General features: G+C 25.9%; 1 protein-coding gene across 1 annotated transcript; it reads left to right on the top strand.

Annotated features, from left to right (window-relative positions):
- The first annotated feature begins 2,519 nt into the window (after positions 1–2,519).
- Positions 2,520–6,527, top strand: LOC145843344 (uncharacterized). Its single transcript, XM_082950813.1, has 2 exons — positions 2,520–3,076; positions 4,662–6,527. The coding sequence occupies exons 1-2, from the start codon at positions 2,549–2,551 to the stop codon at positions 6,525–6,527; spliced, it is 2,394 nt and encodes a 797-aa protein (XP_082806939.1). The 5' UTR covers positions 2,520–2,548.
- Positions 6,528–15,900: the final 9,373 nt, after the last annotated feature.

Here is a 15,900-nt window from a genome sequence, read left to right as displayed (position 1 = left end):
TTTTTATACTATTCACAGTTTCTTACCTTAAACTTAACTTTAAACTAAATATAGACCCAAAAATGTTTACTTATTAAAACCTGGAAAAATTTTTGAAAAAACGAGTGGCAACGCTGTCACTATTAGGTAAGATTTTTACTTTGAGGTTAGCTCTACTAAAATACAACAAAGTTTTTTTTAAACAAAAATTATGAAAGCTTAAATTTGCAGTCCTGCTTTTAGTGATTGAAAAGTTAAGTATATAGCATCCAAAAAACTGTGCACAATAAATTATTTAGTGTGTGGTAAATAGGCCACTGATAAATAGGTTATGCACAGTAGATAATTGATTAACTAAACATTAATAATATACACTAACAATAAATAAAGTACTTTTAGGTTTAGTTATCTTTATAGTTGAAAAAGAAATTAAATTGTACCAAATTCAAAAAAAAAGCTTTAAAATTAAAAAAAGATAGATTTTGCATTGGTTAATTATGTTTTTTACTTAAAAAAATTTTTGTGGACTCTAAAATATTTTATGGGTGCATCAAAGTGCACAACCGCTTAAAGATAATTGCGCGTTGTGCTCAAGCAATTAAAAAAAAGATTATTTTGGAAACTCGGGCTAGTTTTTTTCCATAATGAGTGGAAATACTGATAGTTACAATCAGGTTACTTAACTGGTCATTTTTTTGGGTAAACCTTGCTACTTATTTTTTATCACTAACAATAAAATAAAAAAAGTTTTTAATTTTAATTTTTTAATTATTTATATAAACTTTAAATTTTCAAGTTTTAATTCGTTCATTTCACTACTTTAACAATCCTGAAACAAATATAGCATTGAACTTACAGCTGAATTAATAGAAATTAAAGTTTATGAAAAAATATGTCATTAGGAGGACAAGATAGTTTGACTGATTCCATGCAAATGCAGTTGCATTTAAGCCTTGAAAAACTAAGTGATAGTGAGCTTGATCCTGATGACTTAGATAGATTAGAAAATAAAAATAAATTACTCAAGAAACGACTTAATCAAAACTTGCTTAGTAAAATAGAAGTTTCTCCTTGCATTTCCAATGAAGATTCTATTGAAATTGCAAACAAATCGCAAATGCCTACACTTCTGCAAAGGGCATCTGAAGGTAGTATAAACATTTTAGATTCTTTAGAAGGTAGCCCTGTTCACTCACATGAAAAACCTTTTCAAAATTTGCATGATTTTCAAACACCCCAAAGCTATGCTAAATCATCAAGCCAAGAAAGTGAGTATGTAGGTGAAACAATTTCTCATAGTGATGTTCAAAGTAGCTTTATGCAAATGAATAATTATGATAGCTGGTCAACATCTCCATATTATCAATCCCACAATGAGCCAAATCAAGTTTATACTAAAAGTACAGTGGATTCTGATCTGGTATATTGATTGTTTGTTGATACTTTTTCTGTTTAATTATGAGGCTAAAACTAATTACTTTAATTTGCATTTATGTACATTATGTTTTAAAAACTTTTAAAACTCGACTTTATTATCATCAGTTTTAAATGTTTTATATATCAAATGTTTTTCTGATTCTTGTTGAGCAATAAAAAGTGTCTGATTGTTAATGAAAAAGTCTACAGAGTATTAATAGCATGTAAAAAACAAGGGCGGTCCCCTATGGCCTTAAAACTAGTTAAAGTAAACTAAAATGTTTACATAACTATGATAATGTTTATACTGATTAGAAATCAGTTTACTATTACATATAACTTGATAAATTCCTTACCTAAAATAAAACACGTATTTTTTGATGCTAAACAATTTATTATAAAATATGATAAGACTTTCTAATAAATAGTTAATTTTTTTTATTAGTTTCAGTTTATTATCTCATGAAAGTTGTAAGTCTACTTGAATATATATACTACTAAGTGACTGATTTTTTTTTTCGATTTTTTTTTATTTTTGGTTTATCTATTTTTGTTCTAAAATTCTAAAATGTCGTAGTTCAACACTTAGACTTATGTATTTGCATTTTTCAATTAAGTCTATTAACTTTTAAAAAGTATCAACTTTTTTTTTTGTATTTTTGAAATACAGCCTTTAAAGTTAACAATAAAGTAAATTTACACATTACTTGTAATTCTCATTGTACGTACCAACATGTTAAATTACCCAGTGCCATATCAAGTTTTCTTTTTTAAGCCAAAAAACTAAAGTATTTTTTTACAGAATAGTAATTCCAAGACAACCTTTGAACTAAAGTATGTTTTATGCATTTTTTTACATAAGTATTTAGGTTGTTTAATTATCTGCAAACTATATAAAAATTTAAAGAATATAGTTTTGAACTACTATTCGATTTCTAGTACAGTTCCACATTTTTTTGGGTAAACCTTGCTACTTATTTTTTATCACTAACAATAAAATAAAAAAAGTTTTTAATTTTAATTTTTTAATTATTTATATAAACTTTAAATTTTCAAGTTTTAATTCGTTCATTTCACTACTTTAACAATCCTGAAACAAATATAGCATTGAACTTACAGCTGAATTAATAGAAATTAAAGTTTATGAAAAAATATGTCATTAGGAGGACAAGATAGTTTGACTGATTCCATGCAAATGCAGTTGCATTTAAGCCTTGAAAAACTAAGTGATAGTGAGCTTGATCCTGATGACTTAGATAGATTAGAAAATAAAAATAAATTACTCAAGAAACGACTTAATCAAAACTTGCTTAGTAAAATAGAAGTTTCTCCTTGCATTTCCAATGAAGATTCTATTGAAATTGCAAACAAATCGCAAATGCCTACACTTCTGCAAAGGGCATCTGAAGGTAGTATAAACATTTTAGATTCTTTAGAAGGTAGCCCTGTTCACTCACATGAAAAACCTTTTCAAAATTTGCATGATTTTCAAACACCCCAAAGCTATGCTAAATCATCAAGCCAAGAAAGTGAGTATGTAGGTGAAACAATTTCTCATAGTGATGTTCAAAGTAGCTTTATGCAAATGAATAATTATGATAGCTGGTCAACATCTCCATATTATCAATCCCACAATGAGCCAAATCAAGTTTATACTAAAAGTACAGTGGATTCTGATCTGGTATATTGATTGTTTGTTGATACTTTTTCTGTTTAATTATGAGGCTAAAACTAATTACTTTAATTTGCATTTATGTACATTATGTTTTAAAAACTTTTAAAACTCGACTTTATTATCATCAGTTTTAAATGTTTTATATATCAAATGTTTTTCTGATTCTTGTTGAGCAATAAAAAGTGTCTGATTGTTAATGAAAAAGTCTACAGAGTATTAATAGCATGTAAAAAACAAGGGCGGTCCCCTATGGCCTTAAAACTAGTTAAAGTAAACTAAAATGTTTACATAACTATGATAATGTTTATACTGATTAGAAATCAGTTTACTATTACATATAACTTGATAAATTCCTTACCTAAAATAAAACACGTATTTTTTGATGCTAAACAATTTATTATAAAATATGATAAGACTTTCTAATAAATAGTTAATTTTTTTTATTAGTTTCAGTTTATTATCTCATGAAAGTTGTAAGTCTACTTGAATATATATACTACTAAGTGACTGATTTTTTTTTTCGATTTTTTTTTATTTTTGGTTTATCTATTTTTGTTCTAAAATTCTAAAATGTCGTAGTTCAACACTTAGACTTATGTATTTGCATTTTTCAATTAAGTCTATTAACTTTTAAAAAGTATCAACTTTTTTTTTTGTATTTTTGAAATACAGCCTTTAAAGTTAACAATAAAGTAAATTTACACATTACTTGTAATTCTCATTGTACGTACCAACATGTTAAATTACCCAGTGCCATATCAAGTTTTCTTTTTTAAGCCAAAAAACTAAAGTATTTTTTTACAGAATAGTAATTCCAAGACAACCTTTGAACTAAAGTATGTTTTATGCATTTTTTTACATAAGTATTTAGGTTGTTTAATTATCTGCAAACTATATAAAAATTTAAAGAATATAGTTTTGAACTACTATTCGATTTCTAGTACAGTTCCACAATTTGCATAAAATTTAGTCATGTAGTTTATTTTTGCTGTTTTAAATGTAGCCTAGTGCAACAATGCCACCATCTATATTTTAATTCTTTGAGTAATTAACTTGATAAATAATTGGTTTTAAAATACTGTTTGTTTTATCCATATAGAATGTCAGTGAAATAATCAGGTTACTGTTTTTAAATGGTACTGTTTGAGATGATAGTCAAAGTATGGACCCTAATGGTTCGTTTTGTAAGATCATAACTTTGTTCGTTTTAATTAATATTTTATAAGTAGCTTGAAAATAAAAAAAAGTTTAAAAATGGAGATAAATTTTTGTATATACTATTCTCGGTGTCAGTAAGAATATTGTGAATTGTTTGATTAGTTTTGACAACTATTTGTTGGCTGTTAAGCTTGTGATGGTTTGTTATGATAATATTTTTTATGAATATCTAATAAATTAATAAAATAACTTTTTTATTACAAATAGTTTTCGACTAAATGTAACTAGTATCAAGGTCATAGGTGGAAGTAAGAACAAGATATAAATCCTCAAAAGTTGTTACTGCTTATTTCTTTATATTATAGCTTAACTTTTTTTAATGCTAGCAAAAACTTGTATCTTTTTTTTGTATTTACTTTATATATTTTACCAGAACAAACACTTTTCCCACTTTGAAATAGACTCAACATTAGATGAGTCGTATGAAGAACTCATACAAAATGTCAACGACCCCTACGCGCACCTAAGATATCAACAACCGAGTCCAAAGTTACAGAAGCAAAAGGTTGAAATTCCTCAAACTAGTGCTTCTATCAAGTTTTTAAACGATAATGTCTACTTTCCTGACGATGTAAGCGAGGACACGCTTGATTATAATAACTATGAAATTAGTTCTCAAAATCTACAAAATAAAGTTGTAGACGATACAGATTTAGTTGAAAAAAATAAAGCAATGGAAGAAGAGATGTTAGAGTTGTGCAACTCAAATAAAGACAAAATATCTGTTGAAACTAGAAATAATGATTTATTTTTAGAAGCTTTGTTTAATAAAAAGAGTAAAACTCTTAATAAAAGAAATGAAAAAACAGTAAAAAATAAAAATAAAGACATAACTCAAAAAAGAAATTCACCTCGAAAAAATCAAGACATAATTGAAAGGAATAAAATAGAAGTTAATTCAAAAAATAAAAAAGTATCTTCATACATGCAAATTCATCACCAAAAGAAAAAAAGTCTACTTAAAAAATTAAACTTTGCTTCGTCAGAAAGAAAATCAGATAAGAATGTAGTTTCGCCTGATGAAAAATTAAAATCCGCAATAGTAGAAATAACTAACAAACCTAATAACAGCTCTGAACCCTTTTTTGTAGAAGATGAGTGGTTAAAACAAGCAAAAAAACTTAAAAAAGTTAGAAACAAAGAAAAAACTAAAACATTCTCGAATGAATACCATAAAAGAAATGTAAACCAAAGAAATTTTAAAACAAAAAAACCTCAAATTATTGCAAAGTCTGCACAAAATAATTCAAGTAAAGTCCAAGCTTCAACTCTAAATAAAAATGATAACGAAGTTTATTTTGAGGAAATAAATGATAAAGAAACTAATGTTTACCACGTGAACAACACTTCAAATAACTATTTAAATAAGAACTGTTTTAAAAATACTTGTTTAGATGGTCAAAGTCACCAAACTTTTAATTCTTACGAGTACGATAATTTTGTTAATCATAAAAATTTAGAACCGTACGTAAAAAAATTCTTATATGATAATGCTACTGTACAAGAAAATTTTCCTGAAGGTAAAGATCATTCCCAAAATTTAAATCATTATGAGGCCCTTAATAAGAGTAATACTTTGTATACCAAAAATGAAGAACACCGTACCAATGAGACGTTCAGAAGCTCAACTTTTGTCACACGTCATCATGAACAACTCGAAACGAAACAAAAATTTCCACTTCCTCCTATTCAGAACAAATCTGTTCCACACTACCGTAAGTACACGCTAAAAGACTACAACAATTTGCAAGCTGAAACATTTGGAAAAAAATTGGGTGGCTTAGGTGCGGACTTGTCTTCAACAGTTGAAAAAAAAGACAAACAACAGAGAATGGTATCTTATAGTAACCAGTTAAGGTCTCGCCACAAAAAAGTTGTTGCAAAAAAAAAAATTTCTATGCACCCTACCCATCAAGCAGAAATTGAAAGAGAAGAGGAAAAGCGTAAAAAGCTCGCTGCTAGACAAAGAGCGTTAAAGTATGCCAAAGAAGTTCCCAGGCCAAAAGTTGTTCCTCCTAAAAAGTTAGAAAATCAGCAGCATTCTCCTCCGCATGACTTTCTTAAGCCATCAAAAAAACTCGAAAACCTTGGAGATAAAACTTTTACTATAAAAAATAGTTCCCTCACAGTAGTCACAGATGAAAACAAAATTTCTAATGATTTTATAAGGCAACTAAGGGAAAGACATGAAAAAGAAAAAGAAATTATTGCTAGAATGACTGCTTTAAAGTCAAAGTAAAAACACGATATCAATTTTTCCTAATAATTTTTACATTTTCTAATGTTTTTATTAGATTTAAAAACTTTAAATTTTAAAAGATTTTGTTGCAAGATTTTTTAGAATTTTTTATCTGTAGTTTTTTATTCAGTACGAAAACTAAATGTGTTATATAGTTTAAAGTTGTTTGAAACTATTAGATTTTATTTCTTATCATTATAGTTCATTAAAATTATGAATAAGAATCTAAAATTTTTATAATTAGTTTTTAACACGTAGAATAATTAATTAAATAAATTTTTAACTCTTTTGAAAAGTTTTCGTTTAATAAATTATGTCTCCTAAGTAGTATAAAACTAGATTAAGCTGCATTTAATTTAATTTTTGTAAAGACTCTACTTATGCATTTTTTGTTTTTTCTTAAATAAAATTATAAACTCTGCTTTATAATTTTATTAAAAAACACATATTAATAAAGTTGGTGGTTTAGTATTTTGCAATACCTTATACATATTAAAGAAATTAATACGAGTTTATTTAAATTCTAACGTGTTTTAACTACTTTTTTTGGTTATCTGTCCCAATTAATTTCTTTTTTATGGTAGAAAAACATCAGACTTACTCTTCACGCTACACCGATAAACGTTTTTTGAAGGTCAAGAAAGCAATTTGTCATCACCTGTAATTCTACCTCCCCCTATAAAATTAAAACTAAACTAACCAAAAATTTTTATTAAAATAAAAAACTCTGTTTAACCGAATAAAAAATCCTTTGGTAACACGTCACTTGGCAAACATTCACAAAGTTAAAATCTCAACACCAAAAACCACAAAGTGTGGGAGAATCATGAGGCTCAAATCTCCAAGCAAGTATCTGCCGATGTTACAACAAAAAACACATCAACAATCCAATCATGTGATCACTGCCACGAGTGTGAACTCACAATCAGCTGTTGCAAACTCAAATAACCAATATCTAATTGAAATTATTAAGTTCTATATAGAAAAATCAATTTAGAAATACTTTAAGTAGAAAAAAATTGTTTGTATATTATATATATACTAATAATAACACAATAAGTATTATACAAATTTGTTAGTATAAACTTGACATAAAACTCAAAAAATTTAAATAATAATAAATTTGGAATAACGCTATACTTTTACCTCTAATTTCTAATAAATAATTATAAAATGAACTATTTTTTATCTAACACAGTAACAAATAAATTAATTATAACAACCACTCTTTCATTAGCAAGACAATCATAAAACTAAAGACCCATCACAATCTGCTGCCTATATAACATGAATCAAATTTCAACAAGTTTAAAACATACATAAAGAAGTACGCTAAACCTACTCTTTGTAGTTATTTAACAAAAAGTCTTTATAGCTAAAAAATTATGTTTATTTAACGAAAAAAAAAGAGCTCAAATATTTGGTCCAAGGACCTGGTGTACGAAAAAACCTTTCGGTTATCGAGTCATACTCCAGGATATGTATGACTCGATAATCTAAAACAATCTGTTTTAGTTTAAAATTTTCAGATTGCTATTTGAAGCATATATTTTTGATATAGTAGTGTTTTAATTTTTATTACTATATTGTGCAATATTGGACTCAAGCATCAAAATCTGAGCCACTTAAACAACACACAATAAGAAAAACAAAAAGCATTATATTCAACAAAACATCAAACACAGTTAAAATTATAAAAACTCATTAATAAGCTTAAACTTATTTGATTAATATAAAAGGCAATAACTTAAGATTTACAAAAACATTATTGTTAACAAAACTAAATTTCTTATAACAAGAATATTTACAAGCAGTTTATTTTAACGTATTTTTAACGACATAAGGAGTGTTGTAAATAGTTATGAAACAAGTAGTATTAACTAAAACAACCTAATGTTCAAGTTATTATGTATTTAAGTATCTCGACTCTAAATTATACAGATTATGTAAAAAAAAAACACTTTCGAAGCTTTGATAACTTTTGTTAGTTTGGCAAATACAAATTTTATAAACCGCTTTTAAAGAGATAATTATTTAAAGAGTTGTGTTGATTCAAAAAATTTAACGTCTTTGATTTTTTTTTTCTCGAACATGATGGTATCGCGAATGTTATTTTTACGGGTGCCCGACTTGTCAACTTCGGAAAATTAAATTCCGACAATTCAAGTTCTTTAAAAATAATTTAAAGGGCCACAACTCAAAAAGTAATGCATGTTCGAAAAAATTAGAAAATACGTTTGTAGTTCTTATTAATATCACAAGCTATTTTTTTTGGGCAAAATTTTAAATATTTATTGAGGTATGGCTAAAAGAAGTCTTTAGTATAGTAATTTTCAAGTATCTCAAAGTTATTTATAATTAAAAAAAATGGCTTGTAATATTAATGATACCTACATACGTATTTTATAATTTTTTCGAGTATAAATTACTTTTTGAGATATGGTCTTTAAAGAATTTGAATAGCCATGTAACCTACTTTTATTAATGAGAAATAAATTATACATAAAATACTGTAAACATTTCAAGTATATCTAAAACTTTCTACGTTTATTTAAGTATCTAACACATGCACTACAAAGTAACTAGATAAAAAACGTATTTTAATTGCAATTAAAATGTATAAAAAAAACAGTAAACTCCTTAAGCATATGCACATTCAATAATTTATTTAAACATTACATAGTAATATGACTTCTAGTAAACTTAATTGGTAAAAAATATATGAATACCTATTAAATAGATGTTTTAAACAATGCTAAGTTTATCCTTAAATAGATTTTTTATTAAAAAAAATAGTACACTTTTCTTTTATTTGTACTACAAAAATTCAAAATAACAGTTTTTTATTTATAGTGTACTAAAAGTATAAATACTATTGAGAAGTTAAATGTATTTCGATAGTCTGGTTTTTACAGATTAAGTTTTAAATTTTCTAGTGCATTTTAAAAACAAAAAAATTTCTCCATAAATACTGTAACATATGTTATTCAGTTAAGACCATTGTTTCATATGAGTGTCAACAATATTAGTAAAAAGTAAGTGATGAAGCAGAAAGGTAGAATTATAGTTTCACAATAAAAATAAACTAACTTATACATGATAACCAAGAAATTTTAATTATTAACTGCAATGCTTGTTAAAACTACAGAAAACCTTTTCGACTTTTAAGTAAATATAACATAACCCCAAAAAGAGATATCTAGTAGACAAAATTTGTGTTTGGCAGTTCAGTCGTTATTAATTTTGGTTAAAACCGTACTTTATTGTATCTATGCATCTATAAAACAAGTTTTAAGCACATTTTAAATTGGTGGTAAGATTTATTCAAGTTAATTTTGTAAACGTGTAGAACTATTTATTTCCAATGCACGGCTTTGTCAGTAGTACAGGCATCGATGGTCGAGGGCCAAATTTAAATGTAAACATATTCGCAGGCAATTGTAGTGTTAGCTTTTACTTTTCGTATCAGATCCGAAATACCTAGTGTAAGTTTCGAATTTTCCTTAAATTGTAACTAAACTTTTTGTTTTTTGATTGTTGTTTTCCAGCCCCAGAATATGTAGTGTAAGTTTTCGAATTATCTTTCGCTGGCCGCAGTTTTACCTTTTATAGGCTGCATGCAATTAAAAATAAAAGTTCGCTTGAAGACCGCTATTTTAACCTTAGCTGGCCGCAGTTTTCCTTACCAGATCTAGTCTCTTCAGTATCTTAAAATACCTTGAACTCGCTGCAGACCTTAACTGTAACGTAGTATAGGACAAACGGATCTCATAAAATTTATTTTGTCGTGCACAATTACCACCTAGCTTAAGCGCTAACTAACAATACCTTCAGCAAAAAAGTCAGTAAACTCATTTCCAAACTTGTTACGGTGACCTAGATATGTCTGTATTGTGTTCCTCTCAAAGGACCCTTATATCTTTAAATTAAATAACTCTAGGATTTTAATCTGATCAGACCAGTGCCTAAAGAATCAAGCCCGTGAACTATTTAATTTTTGCGGTACAGTTGTTTGCATCAAGAACTATTTTCTATATATTTAGATACAGCTGTTATTTTACATTGACAATAAATTTTCCATCAACGCATTCAGGGCAGTCGACTAACAGTTATACAAGTAAACTGGAGTAACACAAAAAAGTGTACAAGAACTCAACGACAGCATGTTTCTAGCATTGAAAACAGTAAGTGTAACTAACAAGTAGTCCTCATAATACTTTAGTGTAATTGAAACAGACTAAAAAGGTTTCTTAAGTACGTAAGAAAATAAGAGTGATTGTATGTAAATGTTTAATCATATTTAAATGTATTTTATTACTATGTGTAAAGTATGAATTTATTCTTTCAAGAAATTATTTTACAAACTAAGTTTCGGTCAAAGACCTCGTCAGTGCTTAAATAAATAAATAAAAGATATGTGACAGTCATGGAAAAGAGCATTTAAACAATTAAATTAAAACCAAATTTTTACTCAAAATTTTTACTTAAGAAACTAAACAAATCAAATTTTAACATTAAGACTGAGTTTAAGGTAAAGTTTAAATTTTAGTTAAGTTTTAAAATCGATATAACAACAATAAGGTTAATAATAAAAGCTGTATGTAGCTTTCTTTTTTCTTCAACTTAATTTACAAACTAAACATTGCTTAAGCAAAAATGTAATTAATAAAGTGAGCTTAAAATTGAGTTGAATTTAATGTAGCTTATTTTAATGGTGACGTAACTATTGAAAAACTAAACAATCTTGTGCTTGTAATCGCTATGAAAGTTTGAAATCCCGCTCAAATGCTTTATATAAAAACTTATAGTTAAATCAAATTTTTACTTAAAAACAAAACAAGTTAAATCATAACACTAAGATTGAATTTGTGGCAAAGTTTAAATTTTAGTTAAGTTTAAAGATCAAAAAACAACACAAATAGTAATAAAAAAAATCTGTATGTAGCTTTCTATTTTCTTCTAATTTATTTTCAAAGAAAACATTGCTTAAATAAAAATTTAGTTAATAGTAATAAGTGAGCTTAAGTTAAGATGCATTTTAGTCAAGCTAATTTTTATTGTGACTTGAATATTGTAAATTTAAGTAATTTTGTGCTTGTAATAGTTGAGAAAATTTAAAATTTTGTTGAATAATTATTATATAAAAACTTTTAGCTTTAAGAAAATAATATACGTATAGTATTAAGTTAGTTTTTTTTTTACTTAAGTTGGTTTAGTTCTACTATTTTATTAAAAAATAAAATAAATTATCGTAAGGTAAAATCTACAAACTTTGATAGAAAATAAATAAAAAACTTTTTCTAAGTATAAAACATTTTAAACTTAGTCGGTTGGTATGTTTTATTTTTTAGCTTGCATTCAGTTGGCTTGCAACTGGAAACAGGATTTTTTAAATTTCTTGAAATCTATTGATTAGAAAGCCAAGGTTTTATTGCATTTAAAACTTAAAACTAATTTAAAAAATACATCTACAAGGCGCGAGGCATATTGAAGGGTTTGCTTAAATCAAAATTTCAATATCTTTAATTCTAGAAACTAAAACTCTTTTTCAAAAAATTTCCAAATATATAAAAAATTTTCAACTGTTTGCAATAAACAATTGTTTAGTTGTAGTATATTAGTTAATCTCTGTTCGCATTAGGGTAGTTGTTTCGTGGAGTATTATTAAAGCAAATTAGTAGTATTTAACTTTGTTAAGTTTTATAGAGTTTTGTTTCTAATGATATATTGGTTAAATATGAACTGATTACAAAACGATCATTAAAAAGCGGTGTTTGTAAGTGTTAGTCTCAATTTTATTGTAGAATTTTTTTCATCTTTTAGCGATACATGTGTATATGTAAAAATAGGTTAATATTTTAATATTTAATAATATATGTCAGCCTATCAAACATAATTTTTTAAATTATTTTAGCTAATTTGCCAACAATCAGAAAATATTTTTTTAATTTCGTTTATAAACGTTAAAAATTGGCTATATTTCAGGGGTGTGTTTAGACTTTTTCCAGTGAGGTTGCACATTTTTTTGTACAATATTAGAGTACTATCTGTAGTAGCTTCTAATATTAAATTTTAGAAAATTAACTAGCTATAATAACTGTCTAACACTTTTAAGCTACATAAAATAATTTAAACTTACAACTTGAAAATATCAATAAATATACAAAATCTCAATATGTAATCAAGGTCTTTAATTTTAAGTAAAATAATTTAAATATAAACTTAGGTCCTCTTGTTATTAACAATGTTGAAGTTTTGCCTTACATTGGAAAGCTTAAATGTATAACAAAATATTTTATACATAAGAAACTAAACACAAAGTATAATCAAAATTACTTATATGTCCTGGACAAGACGTGAAAAAGTATCCAAGTGGTGTGCAACTTGATAACCGAAAGGTTCTTCGTACACCAGATCCTAGGACCAAATATTTTGAACATTTGTTTGTCGTTCAATAAACTATTTACTTGTCTAGATAAGAGAAAAAAAATCAATGATATTTAAACAAATTACTTAGTCAAAAAAATTCAGTTAAAGTAATTTAGCTAAAATTTAATTTTAAATTGAATTTTTTTTAAACAAACTAATAGCAGACGTGAAAATTTATTTTACAACTTGATGAAAAAAATAAACTGTAAAACTACGGTTTTTCTGATGTTGTAAAAAGATAAAAAATATGTATTTTGGTAAATTTTTCCTAAGAAAAATAAAACCATTGTCGTTGAAAAATAATTGATATCGTTTTTTAACACTTTTAGTTGGCTAATTTTAAATGAAAAGTTTCCTTTTTTACTTGTGCTCCGTTCTTGATTATAAAATTTTCGTACAGTATGCAGTATATAGTGTAATTCTAAAAACATTTATAAAACTATATCATTTTTGACGTAGTTATTTGAAAAAAAGGAAGCTAAACTTTCCTTGATATCAAATATTTAACATATAGAAATGAATTTTTAGTAAATTATCTTAAATAAAAAAATTTTGATCGCTTTTTTAATAAATTTATTCAAGTTTTATTTCAGGGGTCGCACAGCAAACCAGTCAAAACACGCTCCTGCTATATTTTCTGAAAAATGACTGTATACTAATAAAAAAACACACGAAGTTTAAGTGCTAGAAAAAGATGCTTTTCATAAGTTTAAAATAAACATTTAAGACTGGTTTTAAATTCTTTTTTTAAGATTTCAAAGTTTTTGCAAGTCTAAAAAACCTGAAATAACTGTTTACACAAATCTACTTCTGGTTAAATATTCCATTTGTTTTTACATTGACAACAACAGCTTTCTTTGGTTGCGACTAACTGACAAGTTTCAATATAAAAAAAACTTAGGTTTTATTATTCTATTTTAAACTTTTTATCAACAAGTCCGACCCGTGAAAAAATTTTTATGCTAAAATTGTCCCGTCGACTTGAAAAGTTGCCTACTCCTATGCTTAGTCATAAAAATATATTAATAATTACCAATACAGTTCAGAAGTATTAAACTCAATATTTTACGAAATAAGTTACAGAGAAAAAAGTATTACAGGTTTGTCAAAAAACCTGAAATCCTGGAAAACCTTGAATTTGAGAAATATTAAAAAAAAACCTGAAAAAAAAATAGAATTTAATAAAATTCACTAAAAAAACAGGAAAACTCAGGAATTAAAAAAACATTACAATAAAAAAAAATATTATATACAAAAAATCTACCATATACAATAGTTTTTTGTTATCATTCAGATAATTTTACTATAAAACACTTTTAAAGTAGCATTACAGTATCCTTTCAATACTTCTATACTGTTTAAGACAATTTTTTACCTTAGAATTATCTTTATTATGAAAAAACACCAAAAACTTGTACCTACTTTAAAAAACCTTGAAGAAATTCAGAATATCTGAAAAGTAAGTTCAAAAAATTATTTGCAACTTTGGTATTAAAAATTGTACAAAAAATAAATTAACGATGGTTTAAAAATCTACCAGTTTATTGCACGTTTTCTTCAAATTAATTTCGGACAACCGTCCTTCATCAGTGAAAATTTGAAAATCGTATTAAAAATTGGAAACGAGTCACAAATGACCGCAGACATTTTTTCACTAGCTTTATCTTTTCTATTTAAGAATTTTTATAATTTAAAATTTTGTCATCGAAATGTTTTTTTTTCAATAAATAGAAAACATTTTGCTAATTTATTTTTAATTCGTACTTTTTTGTTTAAGCTAAAGTGCAAAAACATTGGTCCGTGCAAAAGTGTCGCTTCGTGCAAAAGCGACGTTCCATGTAAAAGTGACGCTCATTCATATCTGAAACCTATATTAGAAAGTTATATATAATTCTGATCACCTTTAGTTTAATTGGACTTCGCTTAAGTCACAAAAACACAAAATAACTTTTTAAAATTCACTACTTATTTCTTGTCAAAATTCTTGTACCAAAGATTCAAATTTTGAATGAATGTTTTAAACATCTTTATGTATAAACTATGAGGGATACTTTTAAAGAATTTTAAATAGTATAGTACTTTAACACGAAGTCTGTCAAGACAAAATACTAATAAATAAAATAAAGGTAATAGTGAATACCGATAGTTTAGCTAGTATAAACAAAATTATGATGAATGTATAGTTTAAACTAACTGGTTGAGTTCCAAGACTTTTAATAAGTGACAGAGTTACTGGAGTATTTTGATTCGCAAATGTATATACAATATGTATCTTGAATAAGTATGGTTTAATCTCATTAAAATTTTTCGGCTATAATAAGTGGTACTGTTTGTAATACAAGCTTTAAATGTCTTACAGTAATCTTCCTCTAGACTAGAGTAAGCACTTCTTGGGTACGAACTTTCTGTTGAGTAATAAATATGTATATATGAACAAAATTTAATATTTCTAATTTTTAAAGAAAGTCAATTTCTATCTAAATAACAATATTTCACTGTCATTGGATTGAACGTAAGCAAAAGTATAACAATCTTTTTCTATAATTTTTTTAAAAACTATCAAAAGAAACATTTTTATTACATAATTTTTCCTTTTTTAGTGTATCTTGTTTAAAACAATGAAACAGTTTTTTAAAAACACCTTTGCAGTTTTGTATAATTAAGTTTAAAAACTACATAAACTACTAACAAAAATATTTTAAAAGTTATACACCTGACTAAGACTATCAGTATTTTAAACTACTTATAAGCAGATTGACGTAATGAAATATATTCTTTAACGTGCTATATTTACTTTTTATATTAAATAAAAGTTTTAATTTTCTTAATATCATTTATAAGTTTTACCCGTAAATTTTATTTTCTAAATTTAACAGTATAGGATTTTTCTGAATACCTATTTTAATGCTTAACTCTGAACATAGTCATTAAAGAAAAAAGTACA

Source organism: Thalia democratica, chromosome 1 (genome assembly GCF_965202585.1).
Source record: "Thalia democratica chromosome 1, ktThaDemo2.hap1.1, whole genome shotgun sequence".
Taxonomy (NCBI): domain Eukaryota; kingdom Metazoa; phylum Chordata; class Thaliacea; order Salpida; family Salpidae; genus Thalia; species Thalia democratica.
The sequence above is the reverse complement of the archived record's forward strand: the minus strand, read 5'-3'. Positions and strand labels throughout refer to the sequence as shown.